Here is a 19,819-nt window from a genome sequence, read left to right as displayed (position 1 = left end):
TGCTCGGAGAGGAAGCAGCTTTCCTAAGTCAGAGGGATGCAAGTACAGGGTCAGAAATTAAGCAGGAGGCTCCTCTCTGTGCAACCGGGGGATAAAGAGAAGGGGTTCTTGGTGTCCAGAGCCAAGTGCGTTTGAAACTTGAAGATGCACGCAGCTCTGCTGGGGATTCTGTTCAGACACAGCTGTTGAGTAAGGTCTGGGGTAAGCTGGCTTCCCGGCTCCGCTGCGGTCTGGTCTACTCCCCACACTTTGAGTAATGAAAGACACCTAGGCCCTTCTCAGGAGGAAGGTACTGAAGTGGTTTGACCCAACGCTCCAGCAAGTCCGGGACAGGCAGAGCTGGGAAAGTAGTCTCCCACCCATTTCTAGAATCTCCGCCAAGCTTGCTGCACCTCACTGTTGATTCTTACTAGATTGGAGTAAACTTTTGGAAATACCCAGGGGGTTGGGATAAGCCGTTTCATACTTGGTAAAGATTTGTGGAGGCTTCAGCTCAGGGGAGGAATGCATCAGAGTATGAGTTCTCTCATTTCCCAGTTTAACATACCCAGATGGTGCACGTTGAAAACACCTGAACATGATCCCCTGAAGTCAGAAGACCCACAGAAGAGGATTATGGAAGGGAAACAGCAGTGTATGGCATTGTCTAAGAATTGAGTGGCTAGAGAGAACCACCTTATCAAGTACAAGTAAACGGCTTTTACATTCTAATGATTCTCCCTGCACTGCTTCTAAGACCACCAGCACCTCTATCACTTTCATTACTGCCACTGCTACATGGTATAAATAAACCTGCCATCATGTCTTACTCTTAGAGCTCAGCCAGAAACTTGGTATTTCGTCCTGTTTTACTTTCCTAGATTTTTTTTTTATCTCCTTCAGAGATTTAGAGGGAGCAAACACTTTGGGTTTCTGTTTTCATTCTTCTAATGGGCTCTGAAAAATATTGACCAAGTAAAGTGACAATTTAATCAAAACTAGTAGGGAGTAAAAAAAAACTGGCATTATAAGATGAAAATAGCAACTATTCTTAGCTGTCAAATAGGTAAGGCTTAAGTAGTTCTAAAAGTACCTTAACTTACTCAGATCTGTCACTGGAAAAGAACTGAGTTGCAGGGTTTTCTTTATCTGGTTCATGGGGGAAATAATCTGGCAAATGATATATGGCTGTAAGATTAGTGTATACTAGTTTTGGGGGTTACCCATTTTTGGAGCCAACCAAAACTTTTCCCCCAACTATCGGCTGCAGGCAAGGATCAGAAGTATAATTAATCCGTATGGAGGAACTAGAAGACTAGTTCTGTGAGAAGCCTTGGGAGGAGGGGAACCGAGAATACCTATGAGACAAAACATAGTTACAGTCAGAGGAAAGAAGTGAGATGGAGGGTGATGATGATGATGGTAGCGGTGGTGGCGGTGAAGGGTGGAGCAAAGTGGTGCCTGTGTCTGAGAGAGTTGCCAAGATGAATCAGCCAGGTAGGTCCCTGCCCTCGAACTGCAGAAGCCAATCCACCCACCCACTACACAAACAACTCCAGCCAGTCCAACTCCCCTCATGGCATTGTTGCAACAGTGGAAGTGCTCACCTATCAGCCTGGCTCTGGGAGACAGGTGAGATCCTCTTGTTCCCACATACCTGAGCGGGTCTGCAAAGCCTGAGATTCTTTCAGCAACCTACTCCTAGTGAGGGTTGTCTTTGCAATGAGAAGTCTCAAGGCCAACTTTTAAATAGCAACAGGAAGAGTGTTTCTACGCTCTTAGAGATGTTGCCTAACTCTTGCCTTACTGTGGCTAAACAAATGTACTTACAAGCCCTGAAACTCACACCCACACAAACACATCTCAGAGCAGCTGTCTCAACCCCACTCTGCTGCGCCTTTAGACTCTGCATCTGCCTGGGGAGGGAGAGCAGGGAGTGGGTGGGTTTCTGTTTCTTTGGTTCATGTGCTTGGCCAAAAATATGATAGAGAAATTGTTCCTAGGCAAGCTTACAGCCCTTCCCTCTCTCTGTGGCATTCTTTCTTTCTTTATTTTTTGGCCACACGTTACAGTGCTCAGGGGTAACTCCTGGCTGTGCACTCAGGAATTATTCCTGACAGTGCTTGAGGAACCAAATGTCATGCCAAGAAATGAACCTGGATAGGCCATGTGTAAGGCAAGTGCCCTGTGTGCTGTACTGCCTCTCTGGCCCCACTCTCTGGCATTCTTGACACCATATTCTGATGCCAGGGCATAGAGCAGCTTGCATAAAGCCAAGAGTTGGGAAAATTAGACAACTGGCTGGCCTTGCAATGTGACCGGATCAGTAGGGAAACACCCTTCAGTATCTGTCACTCTCAATTTATCCCTGTAGAAAATGGGTGGATTCTCACCCTTGAGTGTGTTTTAATAATTCAGCAACCACTTTTTTGTGGTTATTATGAATGATTAATTTGAGTCGCTTCTGTCAAACACAATTGTCTTCTTGTGCAAGTCATTGTGTGAATGTGAAGTCACTGTGTGTATGTGGAAAGCAGAAAAGACCTCTGCTTTGGAAATAGAAGTTATAACCTGTCTATGTACTGTATTTGAACCTATAAATTTCTCCTAGCTTTCATAATTATATGTGAGGTTTCTAGGGTTTCTATTGTTTGTTTGTTTTCTTTTGGACCATACCTGGGAGTGCTCAGGATTTTCTTCTAGCTCTGCATTTAGATTTTACTCCTGGTGTAGCAAAGGGACATATGGGATGCTGGGGAAGGAACCCAGGTCGGCTATGTGCAAAGCAAGTGCCTTCCACACTATACTAGCTCTCCAGCCCCTATATATTGAGTATCTTTATGTATCATTATGACTAAAATGACTGCAATGATTTTAATTTTCACAGCAGTCAAGTGAAAAAAGGGGTGCTTATTTTTTGAACTTATAATTGCTGAGATGGAGTTCTAATAAAGTTAAGCAAAGTAAAACAAAGAGAAGGAGGCTAGAAGTGACTTTCATAATCACCAGCTCCGAAATCTGGAGAGAGAAAGCACCAGATTTCTCTCATTTATTCACTGTCATTCATCAGGCTCATGGGAAAAGGGATTTTGGTGAGGTCGATAATTTGACAGAATCTCTGCCCCCATGAGCTTATATTTGAGTGCTGATCTGCCTGAAGGGTACAAAAAGATCAAAATAACCAGTGTTGGCATGGATGCAGGGAAAAAGAAACTCTCATCCACTTCTGATAGGAATGTCCACTCATTCAATCTCCTTGGAACAGTATGGATACTTCTCAAAAAACTAAGAATTGAACTTCTACATGACCCAGGGATCCCACTTTTTGACATCTACCCCAAAGGCCCCAAAATATTATTTTGAGAAGACATCTGTAATCCTATTTTCAATGTAGCACTATCCACAAAAGCCAAGTATGTGTAAGAAAACATGATTGGATAAAGAAACTGGTATATGCATACATTAAGATACCACTCAGGTATAAGAAAAATGAGATCATGCAATTTGCCAGTATGTGGATTGATCTGGATAATACGGAGTGAAATCCAGAAGGAGAGACAGACACAGAATGACCTCTCTCATATGTGGGCTATAAAGAAACATAGGAAGTGAATAATACATATGAAGGTAATGAAACTGGAGAATTGGTTTACAGAACTGGGTTTACCGATGTGGAAGGTAAGTGGTTAGGAAGGGACCCTGAGAAAGCACGGAGGGAAGTGGATACTCCCGTGGAGGGTGTGGTGTTGGAATGTTCTCTACATGAAACCCTATTGTGTAAAGTATTGTAAATCATGGTGCTTCAGATATTTTAGCTGAAGTTAAATATAAGATAGATTTTTTTCTAAAAAGGAAAATAGTGTGGATCACAAAGCACATTCTGAAAATATAGTACAGAATTAATTGAAAAATAATCAACTCATAAAGACAAACCCAAAAGTTAGTTAAAATGCAGCATCAGCAAAACCCTGGGCTAGACCCTATTATACCAGAAGAGTCTTCAGATCACTGGGATTTCACTTTTTACCTTTAAGTATGACCTCTACTGGGCCACAGTGATAGGTCCACAGGTTGAAGCACATACTTTGCATGCAGGAGGCCCAGTTTCCATCCCTCTCTGCCCTCTCTCTTGAGTGGAGTGGTCTCTCTCAAACATCTACGTTCATGTCCTGAGCTGTGAATGTGACCTTCTTTGGAAATAGAGTCTTTGCAGATGTAATCAAGGAAGTATGAGGTGCATCTCTGCAAGGATGCAACAGGAATAAGACACAGACTGGGACACACTGAAGACATAAGGGCAATGGCATGTGAGGACGGAGGCGGAGACTGGAGTTTTCAAGTCAAGGAATGCCAAGGATTGCGGGCAGCCTCCAGACTCTCAGAAAAGGCAAGTCAAGATATTGCTTTCTTCTCGCCTCTAGAACTGGGAGCAAGAACCGAACAAGACATCTGTGATTTTTAGTTTTGCTTTTTGGGGTCACACCTGGTGATGCACAGGGGTTACTCCTAGCTCTGCACTCAGGAACCACTCCTGGTGGTGCTCAGGGGACCATATGGGATGCTGAGAATTGAACCTGGATTGGCCTGTGCAAGGCAAACACCCTACCTGCTGTGCTATCGTTCCAGCCCCGATATGTGATTTTAAACCACCCTTATTAGTGGTAATTTGTTATGGCAGCCCTTGAAAGTTGCTACATCAGAGAACTGGAAGGGATTTTGTTCAGCTCCTTCATGGGGCTTAGGACCCAAAGAGGGCCAACCACTTGCTCTGTGACCCTTTGTGAATCAGGGTTGGGAGGTGGGTGTTGAGGCTCTGCCTTTGCTCATGGTATGTCCCTGATCAATGCCGCCAGTGACTCACCACAGCTGGGGACACACCTCTGCCTGCCTGTCAAGGCCCTTGGGAGTTTCCCTGACTTCACGCAAACCCCAAAGAGCATAGACTTTGGAGATGGGAGAAGTTTCTAAACTCCTCCCCTGCCACCTCAGTTCTTCCCTTCTGTAAAACAGTGTGGCATGGAATTCACCATTCTATTGAAGATGGGAGATCTGGATCGACCTGAAGGTATTTAATCCAGTATAAGATGTGTGCTTGGTGCCCACAAAGTTTTTGTTTTGTTTGGAGGCCTCATCTGGTGGTGCGTAGAGCTTACTCCAGACCTGGAATGCTTGGGAGACCATGCATTGGTACCAGGGATTGAACCAGAGTTGGTCACATGGAAACCAAGTGTCTTAAAACCCTGGACTGTTTCTTTGACCTCTGATAAGTGTCAGTTTTCTGCTTTGACCACCGTCGTTTTGGATAACCACTACCTGTGTGAATCATTTTCTCCCTCTGGACGTCTCTGCCCCATCTCTATCCACAGCAGCCTGCCCACGCTTCAGAGCTTAGCAGGAAGCCCACCACACCACAAGAAAGCCTCAGTTTTCTCCCTGTTTAGCAGAACTTCTTTCCCTAGCCCGCTCCCCTGAACTTGCAGGCTGCTTTGTTTAAGCATAACCATCATCATCTGAGATCAAACCTTATTTTCACCTATGTTTCCTCCTCTATCGCACACATGAAGTCCTGCCTGTGAATCAACGAACACCAGGTAAGAAACTCTTTTAAGAGTAAGACCATGTAGCTCTCCGCAGCACCTAGCAGGCGAGAGGCCAGTTCAGTTAATATTTGTGACTGAACAGCTAGGACTCTGCCAGTGTATTTGCATAGCCAGGCTAAAAGGCGTGCCAGATCCACATGCCTGGAGAGAAGTTCAAAAAACAAGACACAAGCTAAAGCCCAGATTGCATCATATCCTCTAAAGATATTTGAAAATCTCCAAGCATTTACCACACAGGTTTCATTTCATTCGTCCTTCTTTGACACCGTCTCCTAAGAAATAAGAACTAGTACAACTCAAGATTTTGAAATGAAACCCCCAGGTTAGTCAAGTGGTGAAACTGGGAGGAGAGCCGGAACCCAGAGTCATGGGACTAGGACGACCTTGGCAGCTCTGGGGACCAACTCTTGTCTTATAGAGCCCTGGGTAGACACAGGTGACTCTAACCTCGTAGGGAGCATCAAGAGCGGTACCAAGGGGATTCGCCAGGAAGAGGCAGCTCAGTTGTGTCACAAGGAGACTATTTGATGAAGATTGTTCCCAATGAGAGTTGACAGTCCACCATGAGCCCCCAAATCATAGCCCTTCCCAGAAGAGAGAATATAGACACATTCTATACATTTATGTGCTCCAAGTCCTCTAGTTTTCACTGAAGGAAAGTGCCTGGGATGGAGAAGCCCAGTTGAGAATCCAAAGATCCTTGAATCCTAATTTAGACTTGCCACTTAAGGTCCACAGGGCCATGTGCTTTTGGGGCCCCATTTTCTCATATGTACAGCCAGGGGATGGGGTTATCTTGAAGGATCTGTCCACATCCTATAGTCTGTGGTTGTATGATTACTGTGAAAATCAATATTGAGTTAATGTTCACCCCACAGATCTTGACCAGATCCTGACTTGGTGGCAGGCCTTGTGCTGGAGGCGGGAACAAAAAGACGAATGCAACAGACTCCCTGCCCCAAGCCACTCATTATCTTGTGGGGGAGGCAGAGAGTTTAAGTCAATATTACAACATGGCAGGTGCACGGGAGAGTGGAGGGGCAGTTTGGGGACTTGGGTCATTTTCCTGAAGAAGATGGTACCTGTGCGGGCTCTTTGGAAATGAGTCAGGATCAGCGAGGGGGAAGTGGCAGAGAGAGGTCATTCCTGGAGGATGGAAATCCATAAACAATGGCAGGAAGTCAAGAGGGTCTCATGGGCCTGGGCTGAAGCATCACGGGTGTAGAAAGGACAAGGCCAGGAGAGGTGATGAAGGAGGCAGCAGGAGTCAGTAGAAGCCAGTTTGAGAAAATTCTTTCTTTGTTTTTGATCTTTTGTTTTGTCTTTTGGGCTATACCCAGCTGTATTCCTGGCTCTGCACTCAGGGATCACTCCTGGAAGTGCTTGGGAGGAACCACACGGGATGCCAGGGATTGAGCCTGGGTCTGTTGTGTGCAAGGCAAGCACCTTACCCACTGCCCCATCGTTCCAGCCCCAAATCTGAGAATTCTTATATGTGATAGTGAGGAGCTTGAGCTGGGTGAATCCTCTCTGCCGAGAGATGTGGGCACAGAGAGAGTGGGCTGGATGCTTATCTGGAAGATCTTGGGTATAGAGAGGAAACTCGGAAGGCTAAGGAGTTAGCAGGAATTTGAGAGTGGGAGACATAAAGGAGGCTGGGAGAGGGAGCCCCATCCTGTGTACGTGTCAGTCCTGGAAGGCTTACGCATGCATACTCTCTCATGCTTAAAATCTCCAGAGATTCCAATGTTGAGCCTTCGTTTTAATCATTTTTGGAAGGAAAGGGATGGAATCCAGGCAGTTCTCAGGGGGCTTGGGAGCCCCAGCCTGGGACTCTCAGCCAGCCTCGCCGGTGGTTCAGTTCAAGCACTCCTTGAGCCTTGTGGTGTGGGGGATTACTGGGACCACCCAGGTCCCCTTCTCAGAGGCTTCCATGTACATACCTGTAGATGCTTGGGTGACTGTGTGATGCCGGGGATGGAATCAGGGCCAGTTGCACGCAAGGCCTGGGTCATAACCTGCCTTAGGAACTTCGGATACAACAGGAGGTGTCCACACTGTGGGGAAGGCAGATTCCAATCCCGGAGCGCTAAGAGCTGAGGCACCTGGAACTAAGCAGGAAGGAGTCTGAGAGAATCAGAGGCTGTGATCACAGCGTGAACTGGGGTGTTTTTGTTTTGTTTGGGAGTCGCACCTAGAGATGCTCAGGGGACCATTGTGGTACCCTGGGTCTCCCCGAGGCAAAGCCTGTGCTCATCCACAGTGTGGATGTGAGTCCCTCAGCCCAGCACCTTCTCGTGAGCACTGCCCCAGGCGAGCACAGCACTGTCTACACAGCTGTCCCTGTTCTGGTGCCTGCGTGAAAGAAGTCAAGGGAGCAGGAAAGATTGATTTTAGTGGTATTTTTGATTAAACTCAACGTAGCCTAACTGCTCTCCTTCAGTACATGATTGTATAAAAGGATGAACATTGTTTACATCTGCATTTCTCAACCATTAACCAAAAGGTTAATGGGTTCCCAGGATATTCCATGGAGACCACAGATGAAAATCATGGAAATGGTGGGGGTTGAGGGGGTGGGGTGCATAGTTATTTAGCAGGAGACCAGGGGGCCAACCGCTTAGGACAGGGGGCCACAGGAAGGAAGAGTGTTGAAAGGGGACCACAGTCTGTAAAAAGCTTGAGAAACACAGGCTTACATTCCTTTGTCTTTGGAACCTGGGGAAGACATTTGCATCACACTTGAGTTTGGACCAACTGCACTTCAAGTGCTCATAGCCACTTCATGGTTCTCATCCTGGCCAGCACTAGCTAGAATATTCTTCCCCCAACTTCGTGGCCAGCTCCATCTCATTCAGATCCTTCCCCAGCCAGGCTGTCCAAATGGCCGCCTTCCACCCCCAGCAGAGTCGTTTTCTCTTTCTTCCAACCCTCACGGTGGTCGGTCGGTCTGATATTTGATCAGTTTTCTGTTTGTTGATCTGCAGCCCAGTAGGATCTAAATTCCACGAGGGCAGAGACCGGGCTGTCTTCTCGAGTGTAATCTCCCCGGCAACTATGTCACCTCCCCAGTAATCGCTCAACAAATATTTTTTGAATGACCCGAAGATTCCGGATTTGTCATCTGTCATTTCAGAAGCCCGTGTTCATTCGGCAGGAGACAGGGAGGGGAGGGAAGTGGACAGGGAGGAGCGCTGGGTAGGAGATGAGGTGGGAGACAGCTGAAACTGCTCTGCAAGTTCCAAGGCTGGGACATCCAGATCCTAATTTACAGGCAGGGTTTCTTTCTAGCTGTGACTAGGGGGTGGGAGGGTGTGTTGCTTCAACCCCTGGCAAGAATAGGGATCTAGGAGAAACCTTGCCCCAAAGTGGCACTTCTGCCTGGCACCAGTAGATGGGGCAGTGTCATAATTTTTTTCTTTTCTTTTCTTTTTTTTTTTAAAGACCAGTCTGCTGCCCAGTGTAGGCCCGCACCCCTTTCCAACCCTTCATCAGCCCTGAAACTGCACCGGGTTGAGGGTCTGTGGTATGTGAAGGCTCAGATGTGGAGTTGCCTGCCCTCTGAGCTTGCTGAGGGGTCAGTCAGCTCTACCAAGGGGAAAGCAGACCCAGAGGCAGGCCCGGTCGGACCCCGGGGAGACAGCCGGGCTTTGAGCACTGTGAGGGGCATGAGTCACTCGTGGCCCCATGTGCCTCAACCCTTTCTGTCCTCCTGAGGTTGAAAACAAGCTTGTGAAGAAGGGGAGGCAGGTGTGGCGGGAGCAGGGCACCGAGCACCTGTGAGCAGTGTGACAGGGCCTTGGCTGTGGCTGAGAAGCTGGCCGGGCCGGCCTGGGGACTGGAACTTGGCCACTGCTTTCCCTGGCTCAGCTCAGGCCCCCAGGGTGATGCCTGCAAGAAGCTGGGAGCAGTCTCAGCTCCCCTCACGCCTCCCTCCTCCACCCTTCTGACCCCTGGACTTGTGTGCAATTTGCAAACGTTAACTGCTTGAACGCAAGGTCTGTTTTTGTCGAGTTTAGACTTGGAGATCCTGGACCTGCTAAAGGTCAGTTAGTCCAGATTAATACACTGATTTCACCAGCTTTTTTTTTTTTTTCTGGTTTGTGCACTGTCCACCTCATGGCCAGAGCCAAGAGAACCTGGAAATTTGAGCAGAAGAAGAATTCACCTGGGTTTAAGTGATTTAGCAGCATCCCGACTGGTGCGTGCTAGCGCTGGGCCTGTTAATGCCTCCCTGGATCCAGCAGTCCAGCCGGGCAAGTAGATATTCCTGCTCCTCCGACGCTGTCTTGGGGCCAGTCAGCCACGAAAAGATGTCTCTTTCTCTCAGAGATAGTTAGGAGCCTTCCCCTCAGCTTTGCCTCAGCTTCCTTCTCTGATCAGGAAGTTTTCTTCTTTCATTGTTATGATAATGAAATTTCCTTTACGCTGCACCTGTGCATGCCTCGCTGTGTCCTGTGATTTGCTGCTTTATACCCGGAAACCCTTCCATTTTGTCCTGCTTGAAGAAATACTGTTGTCCTTCCAGTGCCACCACCTTCTTGCTACCTCTCTTGGTTTTCTGGGTCACAGTGAATGAGTTGTTTCTTTTTCTCTCCTCTCCTAATATGTCTGATCGTTCTCAGTGGTTTGCCCACTTCTATCTTCCTGCCCACATGCCCATCTCATTCACTGAACCATTAAGTAGCAGTTCCTGTGGGTGCCAGGCCTTGGGGGTTGTTCTCCCAGAGCCTGTGTCCCCATGGGAGCCTAGAGTTGGGGACCCGAAGCTTTTTTGGAGACAGGAGGTAGATCTGCTGAGTTCAGGGCCCAGCCTCATAAGGTACTCACAAAAGTTAAACTTCAGCAACAAGGACTCTGAGAAAATTGGGTTAGAGTTCAAAGAAAGGTTAAAAGTGCTCAAAGGTAGCAGGCTAGGGAATTTCCAGAGGGGTTCCAGTGACTGGGCACTCAGGTTGGGGACATCCAGGGTTCCTCTTGTAAGGATGGGGGAACGACTGTTTATTTTCCAGACTAACTTGGGAGTATGAACATGTGAATATTTCCGCCCCCCCACATATTCCAGTGTGTGTGTGTGTGTGTGTGTGTGTGTGTGTGTGTGTGCTCCCGCGTGGATGTTTTGATGAACATGGACGCAAACAGGTTGTTTCAAGGGCCCAGAAATGAATAACTAGCCAAGGGTCAAAGCTGGTTAGAGGATTAAAATGTGACCGTCCAGCTGGTGTTTTCTTTGCCTCTTGTTTTCTTTCCACTATCAAAAATCAGCAGCACCCATGCTGGAGCGACAACAGCGGCAACGGCCACAACGCACACCCCGCCAGGCCACCAGCGCCCACCGCACTGCTTTCCTCGATCTTTCTCCGAGAGGAAATTAAAGCCCAACTTCCACCACCTCCAGAAGTTTCGATGGAGGCACATTTTATTCGCCGAGTTGCTTTGCAGCCCGGCGTGGGGGAGTGTCGGAACCCAAGTGGCCTTTCCCGCGGGGGTAGCGCCGGGTCTGGGAGGTTTCTGCCGCTCACGAGGGACGCCGGTCCATTGGGGACGGAGGGGCGCTCTTGGGCCGGGGTGCCACTGCCTGGACCCACGGCTGCGACCGGGTCCCTTTAAGAGACCAGAAACCCACCGGGCGTCCGAGCCCGAAGCGGATCCACTTCTGGGCTCCTCCCCTGTCCCCGCGCGGCGAATGGTTCGCGCCGGCCTATATTTACCCGAGATCTTCCTCCCGGACGGCAAGGATGTGAGGCTGGCGCGCCGGCCAGCTCTCGCAGCACCGCAGGGGGCGCGCAGCTGGACACCACCCCGGGAGCCCACACAGGAGGTAGCGGCCGAGCCCACCATGCGCGCGCGCCGCCCCCGGAGCCCCGCGCTGCCCCGGCCGAGCCCGAGTCCCCGGCGTCCGGCGGGAGCGAAGATGCAGTGATCGGGGGCGCGGGGCCCGCCGCGGCCAGCCCGACCCGCCTCCGGCCGCACTCGGCGGGGCCAGCAGCCGCCTCCGGGACCTGCCTCGCCGGGGGTGCTTCTCTTGTTCGCAGCCCCGCGGGAGCCGGGGAGAGCACTGGCCGCTGGGCACGCTCGCTGCTGAGTTGCCGCGGTTTGGAGCAAGCTCGGGCCCAGAGAACTGTATGCGTGTGTGAGTGTGAGTGTGTGTGAGTGTGTATGTGTGTGTGAGTGTGTGTGTGTGTTAGAGCGAGGAGGGGGGGCAGGAGTTCCTGCTTATGCGCGCATCATCCCGGTCGCTTTTTCCGGGGGCTTCTATTTATTTGGCACGCGCGCATCTCTCTCGAGCGCCCGCCGCGCACCCCCCTCCCCCCAAGAGTCTTTCTGCACCGTCCTCGTCCCGTCTTGATCTCAGTTTTTGCGTGCCCGAGACTCTGCTCTCGAGAGTCCTTGCCCAGGCTGGGGTGAATCTGTGAGCGCCCCGCAACCCGGCGCCTTCGCTGCTGAATATTTAATTTTTTTCCTTTTGAAAAATACCCCCAAATCCACCGCTACCCCCCTGCGGGGTTCCGGAGCACCGGACTTCCCACCCCTCCACCCCCACGTCGCCTCCGACTGGGCCACTCCCAGCAGAGTTTTATTTTTCGGTCTTGCCCGGGCCGAGCCCGGCCGGGGCGGGAGGCTCAGCGGGGCTCGCACCCCCGCGCCCCGCCGCCACCTCCGCCGCCCAGTTGCGCGGGGGGCGCCCTCCGGAGATGCTGCCGTGGAAGAAGCACAAGTTCGAGCTGCTGGCCGAGGCGCCACCGCGCCAGGCGTCCAAGCCCAAGGGCTACGCCGTGAGCCTGCACTACTCGGCGCTCAGCTCGCTGGCGCGGGCGTGCCCCGAAGGCGCGCTCAGCCGGGTGGGCAGCATGTTCCGCTCCAAGCGCAAGAAGCTGCACATCACCAGCGAGGACCCTACGTACACCGTGCTCTACCTGGGCAACGCCACCACCATCCAGGCGCGCGGCGACGGCTGCACCGACCTCGCGGTGGGCAAGATCTGGAGCAAGAGCGAGGCGGGCCGGCAGGGCACCAAGATGAAGCTGACCGTGAGTGCGCAGGGCATCCGCATGGTGCACGCCGAGGAGCGCGCGCTGCGCCGCCCGGGCCACCTCTACTTGCTGCACCGCGTTACCTACTGCGTGGCGGACGCGCGGTTACCCAAGGTCTTCGCCTGGGTGTACCGGCACGAGCTGAAGCACAAGGCGGTCATGCTGCGCTGCCACGCGGTGCTGGTGTCCAAGCCCGAGAAGGCGCAGGCCATGGCCCTGCTGCTCTACCAGACGTCGGCCAACGCACTGGCGGAATTTAAACGGCTCAAGCGGCGGGACGACGCGCGTCACCAGCAGCAGGAGCTGGTGGGCGCGCACACCATCCCGTTGGTGCCGCTGCGCAAGCTGCTCCTGCACGGCCCCTGCTGCTACAAGCCGCCGGTGGAGCGCAGCCGCAGCGCCCCCAAGCTGGGCTCCATCACCGAGGACCTGCTGGGCGAACAGCAGGAGCAGGCGCTGCAGGAGGAAGAGGAAGAGGAGCACATCGAGGACTGCCTGGAGGAGGAGGAGGAGGAGGATGAGGAGTTGGGAGAGGAGCGCGAGGAGGAGAGCCGTGCTGGGGAGGGCGAGCCCGCCGAAGAGACGGAGGAGCAGCGGGCAATGGTGGTGGCCATGCACTTCGAATGCGGGGACTTGCTGGACACGCTGGAGAGTGGCCATGAGGAGGCGCTGGAGGGCAGCGGGGTCGCGCCGGGTCCCGGGGCCGGGCCCCCGCCGCGGCTGCTAGGCAGCGCCCCCGACGTGAAGGCCGAGCTGGCGCAGCTGATTAGCGACCTGGGCGAGCTCAGCTTCGGCAACGACGTGCGCAGCCTGCAGGCCGACCTGCGGGTGACGCGCCTGCTGTCCGGCGAGAGCACGGGCAGCGAGAGCTCCATCGAAGGCGGGGGCCCCGACGCCACCTCGCCCCCCGCCGCCGCCGCCGCCACCACCGGTGCCAGCCTGGCCGAGCCGCCCTCGGGCTGAGCGCGCAGCACCTTCCAGCGCGCGCGCGCGCCCCCGCGGCGTCCCACTGTGACTCCCCGTGGTCATCTCCACCCCCTCCCAGCTCCCCCTGGAAAGGGGAAACCGGACACTGTCGCCTCCGCCCCTCCCCCTGGCACTTTGGGCGTTGTTTCCAGCGGGGCTCCGGTGGCGGGGAGATGGGGGCGGCGCAGAGGCGCAGGGGAACCCCCTGCAAGGCCCAGGCAGGCGGCGAGGGGAGGGCCAGCGGCTGACGTTGGCTATTCCTGCAGACCCGAGGTGCCATCCGGCCAGTTTCCTGTTTGTGGGGCCTCTGGGGCTCGAGGAGGAGGGACTAGCTCCTCACCCCCCCCTCAACTGGGAGGGCCTCACACTGTCATAAACGCGTCAAAAAAAAAATGTACTTCGTTCAAGGGTTTGAGGCCCTCATGCCACCTCCTTGCCCCCCCCACCCCAGCTTTTTTGGTGCAAGGACTTGGGTTGTTTACCTCACAGTGGGACCCGTGACATTCTGCCAAATTCCTCAAATAACTGTGGTGGGGGAATGAAGGAAAAGGTTGCGTTTTGTTTACAGTACCAGACACTCAGTAGCTTCTTCACGGAGGAGGTGTCCGCGGGGAACACACACCTTCCTCCTGCCCCCCACCCCGAGATCTCACTCCATGATACTGTGTAAAATATTTTTGCATCGTTGTGAAGTATTTTTGACATCCTGTTGTTTGTTTGTTTGTACATAACTGTGTTCTCAGCTGAATGTTTATATCTTTTGCTGTGCAAAAGGGACCTGTAAGATGTTGTTCAGTTGTATATAAAGAAATGTGTATAAAACATTTTGTTATTTTTTAAGAGAAGCACCGCTCTGGTTCTGTTTGCACGCCAGCCGGGGAGAGAATAAAGAGGACAGTTGAACGAACAGGGCAGCGTCTGGAGCTGTTGTGGGAAGTGCCGCGCAGGGCTGGAAGAGGCTCTGTCCCTTAGTCGTGGTCGCAGGTGTTAGAAAGCACTTGATGAGAGTGGGGACTTTGTGGCCCCCCAGAACTAGGTATGGGGGCGGAAACCCACTTGCTCAAGTATAAACTGTCTTTTTCCTTCTGTAAGTTGCAGGATTGTGAGCTTTTTCCCTTTTCAGTTCCCAGAAGTGCGTTGTGAGTTCAGTTGCTCACACTCAGATCTGTGAGGGAATTGCAGCGAGGGTGACTTCCGACTTTTCTTCTGAGGTTTCACCAACTCCTGTGATTTACACTACAAATCAAGAGTAAGAATGTGGTACGCTGAGAAAGATGAAGCAGAAACCTAAAGAGTTTCCCCCTCCCACCGCCCATGGGGCTCCCTAATGGATGAGGTGGTGTTTACTTTCCTCAGGAGGACAACCAAGGAGAGAGGGAAGTTGTTAAGTTTCAATCATGGCACAAGTGAGTCATGACACAGGTGGGTGGGTGGCAGACGATGGAAGAGCCCATTTCTTCTTCTACAACTCTCCATGACCCCCCTGGGTGGAGGTCAAGGAGACTGGGCTGTTGCAGTGTTTGTGTGTGTGAGAGAGATTTTGCTTTCTCTGTGTTGCTGGTGTGTGTGCATATGGGAAGGCGTGTGTGCACATGTTGGAGCGTGTGTGTATGTGTTACGCTTTCTGTGTTTGTGTCTGGGGAGTGTGCGTGTACATGTAGATCGGGCTATCGGAGCGCGAGCTTGTGCGGGTATGTGTGTGTGTGTGTGTGTGTGTGTGTGTGTGTGTGTGTTTTCATGCATTCTCTGTTTCTGTTATAAACTCCAAACAGCTGTCTCTAATTTGACTACACCGGTCAGCTGGAAGTTGTAATCAGATACTGCCCAGACTCTGCCTTCTGCAAGTTGTTGTTCCCACTGCCCGTTTGCCCCCTTTCAGCCAGGTTGCAGAAGCAGATAGCAGGCCTGACTTTCTCCAGTGCCCTTAGGTCACTTTGTTTTGTTTACATCACACGTATGTTCTGAACAGCTAGGTCCAGAAAGCCTATGGAGTCTGGAACTCACTGACCTAGGGGGAGGAGGGTGAAAGAACTGTTTTCCCTCCTTAATGGAAATGGCTGGGCATAGGACTGTCTTCAGAAAAAGCCAAGAGAGGTGGGAGGTGGAAATCACAAAATATTCAAAGTCCCTTAAGGGCATCACGACCAGGTTCAGGCCTTTATTGTTGATAATATTTGGGTTTGATTGCGTGTCCCTCCCCCTTCTCTCAGAATGCCTCAGATGTCTGTCTTGGAGTGACATTTTAACTCACCACCAGATAGAGATGTCACGAAAGTCAAGGTGTGACTTCCCTAAGGTTCTTTCCCGGTCCAGGCAGTTGTGTGGGCTGCCACTGACCTGTATGGCTAGATTTCACATGTCAAATAATTTCCCCACCTACCTAGTTCCTCTGCGGTTTGAAGTGGATGAGAACATTCAACCGTGGAGAGAAGCTGCTGATCCTGGGCCCTGGGTGGGGGTGGGAGTGGGGGTGGGGGGGTGGGCAGAGTCCCCCAGTCTGCGCTGCACTCTATGTACTGTCCAGTGACAATGCCAGGGCCAGCTTTCCTCTGTGACAATAGGACTATGGTGATGGCCCAGAAAGCCCGGACAGACGCAAATCCACAGCATAGATGTAAGGCAACTGGCTCTAAAGTCGGACTTTTCCTGCTCTCTGACCCATAAATAGGGAAGGAGTGGGGGTGGGGTGGGGTGAAGGGTTCAGGAAGGAGGAAGAAGAAAGACAACAAACTGCAAAAGAACCAGCCCCCTTTACTCCTTCCTCTTGGTACCCTTTCCCTTTCTCCTCCTTTCTCCTCTCCTCTGCTTTTTGGCTTTCTTCCCCACTGCACCCCAGCGCTCTGGCGCTCTGGCCGATGCAATTTTAGAAGACATGAGAAGGTGACGCGTTATTCACCTCTTACACCTCTGCCTTCCGTGGTTGATATCATGGAAACAGATAACAACACAAAACACCTAAACTTCCCTAACCTCAAATCCAAGAGCCAACTTGCTCTTGACCCTCAGAGGGAAAAATGTGGAGTGACCTAAAACCAAACAGGCAGAAGACATCTATGTCCCCGAAGCATCTGAGAGTTGTTCCTTAGCCAGCTGGGCCGTTCCTTCCGGCAGAGGGAGAATCTCGTCTCTCCTCTAGGAGAGGGGATGATGATGTTCGAAAGGCAGCGAGAGGATCGAGGCTCTCTCCCAGCCTCCCAGTCTCAGCACCGTCCAGTAACAGTCCAGCCATTCCGCTGGCTTTTACTGCTGCGGACACCCCAAGACAGGAGTGACTTCCGTTGGCCAGCCAGGGGCACTGGCCAGAGTTGTTGCATCAGTGCTCCTAGGAGGCACACAGCTGACATCCCACATCTGTTTGTGCAGTGAGTTGTGTGTATTGTGGGGGAAGGAGAGATGCACAAAATAAACAGTAGTATTCTGTCCTTTGCACTGCTCGGTTTCAGAGGTTGCCAGCTCCGATGCTCATGCCCACCCCTCCCCAAGGAGCACACCTCTCGGGACGCCCCTGCTGTCAGCGGACGTGTTAGAGAGGCTCGTTAGATGGCGAAATCACAATCCCCTGCCTAGGACGGAGCTGCTTAGAAGGATTCTGCTGGGGGCAGAGGAGAGATGGGACCGTGGGCCCCCCCGCTACACCCCAAGCTGGAGATGCAAAAGCCACCCGGGGGTCATGAGGGATCTCCAGAGACATCAGCACCGGACTGGGATCCAGCTGTCCTAGTGTCCTCTAGCAGGATCTAGTCATTTCATGATAGAACCTTTCCTTCATGCCGTATGCAGCAGTGGCCTGGGCGTTTGCTGGGAGGTGGCGTGTGACCGAGCTGGAAATGGTGGGGCCTGCTGAGGCGAGGAGACACGAGGTTCTAGCCGGGCTCCAAGGGGCTGGAGGTGGGGGGTTGGGGAGCTGGTCTGGCTTTGCCATTAGCCAGGCTCTTCCCTGAGCCTGCTGGGTTCACAGGTCACCATGTCATTAAGACCCACTCCCAGTGGTGGAAGTGACCCATTTGAGCAGCCTTGCCTGCCTATGGTTTTGGCCACACCTAGTGGTGCTCAGGGCTTACACCTGGCTCTACATTCATGGATCACTGCTGGCGGGCTCAGGGCCGTATGGGATGCAGGGGATGAACTCAGGTTGGCCGCATACAAGGCAAGCACTCTACCTGGCATCCTATGGCTCCAGCCCTTTGGCTGCCATTTTTGTGATTTGAAGAAGCCTTCATCTCCATCCACCTCTCTACTGCCCTCCTCACCCCTACCAGGGAAGCTCCTTCTTTATTTTTTCCCCCACCTTTGGCTGTACCTGACTGTGCTTAAAACTTACTCCTGGCTCTGTGCTCAGGGATCACTCCGATTGGTGCTCGGGGCACCATATTTGTGCTGGGGAGAGAACGTGGGTGGGCTGCATACAGGGCAAGTGCCTTACCTGCTGTGCTCCAGCTTCCTCTCCTTTGTTGTGTTGTTGTTTCTTCTGGGGCTGAGGCACAGTCAGTAATGTTCAGGAGCTATTTCTGGCTCTGTCCTCAGCAGTGACCCCGGCCCTGATAGGGAGGGACCGTAAACAGCGTGTATCCATTTATGGGCATCAAACAGGGGGTGGCTTCACACAACACCTTTCCTCCTATCCTGTCTCTGCAGCCCAGAGCACCTCGTTTTTAAGGCGAGTGGGCATTTCAACAGCCCCTTGTCCTGACCTCTTTTCCATCTCTCCCCCAGCTCACTTCCTCCTGTTAATACATCACTTCCCTCTGCCTCTTCCTGTCATCCAACTCCCCACCTCATCCTGGTTTCATTTCTTCTCCTTCCTACCACCCTAACTCAGCCCTTAGACCACGTAAAAGAAGAGAAAGCCGAAATTAAAGGGAAAACCAGGTCAAGCACCCAGTCCCCCAGACACACATCACAGGCACTGGTTCTGCCCTTTGCAGGGATGAGCAAAACAGTGCCCAGGGTCGCACAAGAAGAGCCCAAGCCCCAGGGCCCAAACTTTTCAATATTCTCCAGCCTTTATGGCTTCAAACCTGATTTTTTTGTTTTATAATGATAGTTGAATGTTTTACTTGGGAGTTGAGTTTTCCTTCTCTCTCTTTTTTTTTCTTCGATGCACAGGGGTTACTCCTGGTTCTGCACTCAGGAATTACTCCTGGTGGTGCTCAGGGGATCATATGGGATGCTGGGAATCGAACCCGGGTTGGTTGCATGAAAGGCAAATGCCCTACCCGCTGTGCTATTGCTCCAGCCCCTCTCATTTTAAAACTATTCCCCAATATTAAACACAATGATAAATATCTGTGATAACATTTCTCAACACTTAAAAAAAAATCAATAGCTATCCAAAAAAAACCAACAAAAACCCAATGTCCCCACCATAAAGGATGCTTAAATATTTCAGAGATGCACAAGGCCAGGAGAAGAGTCAGCTCTCTGTACTCCTGGGGACAAGTTTCTTTCTTTTTTTTTCTTTTGGCTTTTTGGGTCACACCCAGTGATGCACAGGAGTTACTCCTGGCTCATGCACTCAGGAATTACTCCTAGCAGTGCTTGGGGGACCATATGAGATGCTGGGAATCAACCCAGGTAGGCTGCCTGCAAGGCAAACACCCTACCCGCTGTGCTATCGCCCCAGCCCCTTGGGGACTAGTTTCTTGGTGGCTGGGACTTCTCTCACTTCTACCTTGAGATCCAGAGTGGCAGGGCCTCTCCCTGAGGAGCCGGGCAATGGAGAGAGGGACGAGCTCTACCCATGACATCTTATTTATCACCTGTTGCTTCCTGGTTGACTGAGTTCTTCAAGGTCATGCTTGTGTCTTTTGACATCTCAAATTTATCACACTTCTGTGATCAATGAAGTGTGATAACACAGACCCTGACACCTGTAGCAGTGGTTGCCCAAGAAATGCCATGGGCGAAGAAGGGGTTCGTCACTCTGCAAAAAGAATCAGACTGGTAGAGCCCAAGGTCCTGACTCAGATGGGGGAACTCAGGCTTTAAGGATATAAGTTTGGAAAAGATGAAGATTGGGATACAATTTATTTCTCACCTCTCCACGAGGCAGAGCCAGTTTCTAAGACTTTCCTTGTACTTTCCTTGACCTTTTTGTTTGTTTTTTGTTTTTGCCATGCTCAGCAATGCTCAGGCATAATGCCTGGCTCTGCACTGAGAAATTTCTCCTATTGGTGCTCAGGGGACCATGTCAGATGGCAGGGATCAAACCCGGGACAGCTCTACCTGCTGTATTATCAC

General features: G+C 51.7%; 1 protein-coding gene across 1 annotated transcript; it reads left to right on the top strand.

The window, feature by feature from the left end:
• The first annotated feature begins 11,287 nt into the window (after window positions 1-11,287).
• FAM43A (family with sequence similarity 43 member A) lies at window positions 11,288-14,488 on the top strand. Its single transcript, XM_004603241.2, has one exon. The coding sequence runs from the start codon at window positions 12,275-12,277 to the stop codon at window positions 13,574-13,576; it is 1,302 nt and encodes a 433-aa protein (XP_004603298.2). The 5' UTR covers window positions 11,288-12,274; the 3' UTR covers window positions 13,577-14,488.
• The last annotated feature ends 5,331 nt before the right edge of the window (window positions 14,489-19,819 follow it).

The sequence above is a fragment of the Sorex araneus genome, chromosome 2 (assembly GCF_027595985.1).
Source record: "Sorex araneus isolate mSorAra2 chromosome 2, mSorAra2.pri, whole genome shotgun sequence".
Lineage (NCBI taxonomy): Eukaryota > Metazoa > Chordata > Mammalia > Eulipotyphla > Soricidae > Sorex > Sorex araneus.
The sequence above is the reverse complement of the archived record's forward strand: the minus strand, read 5'-3'. Positions and strand labels throughout refer to the sequence as shown.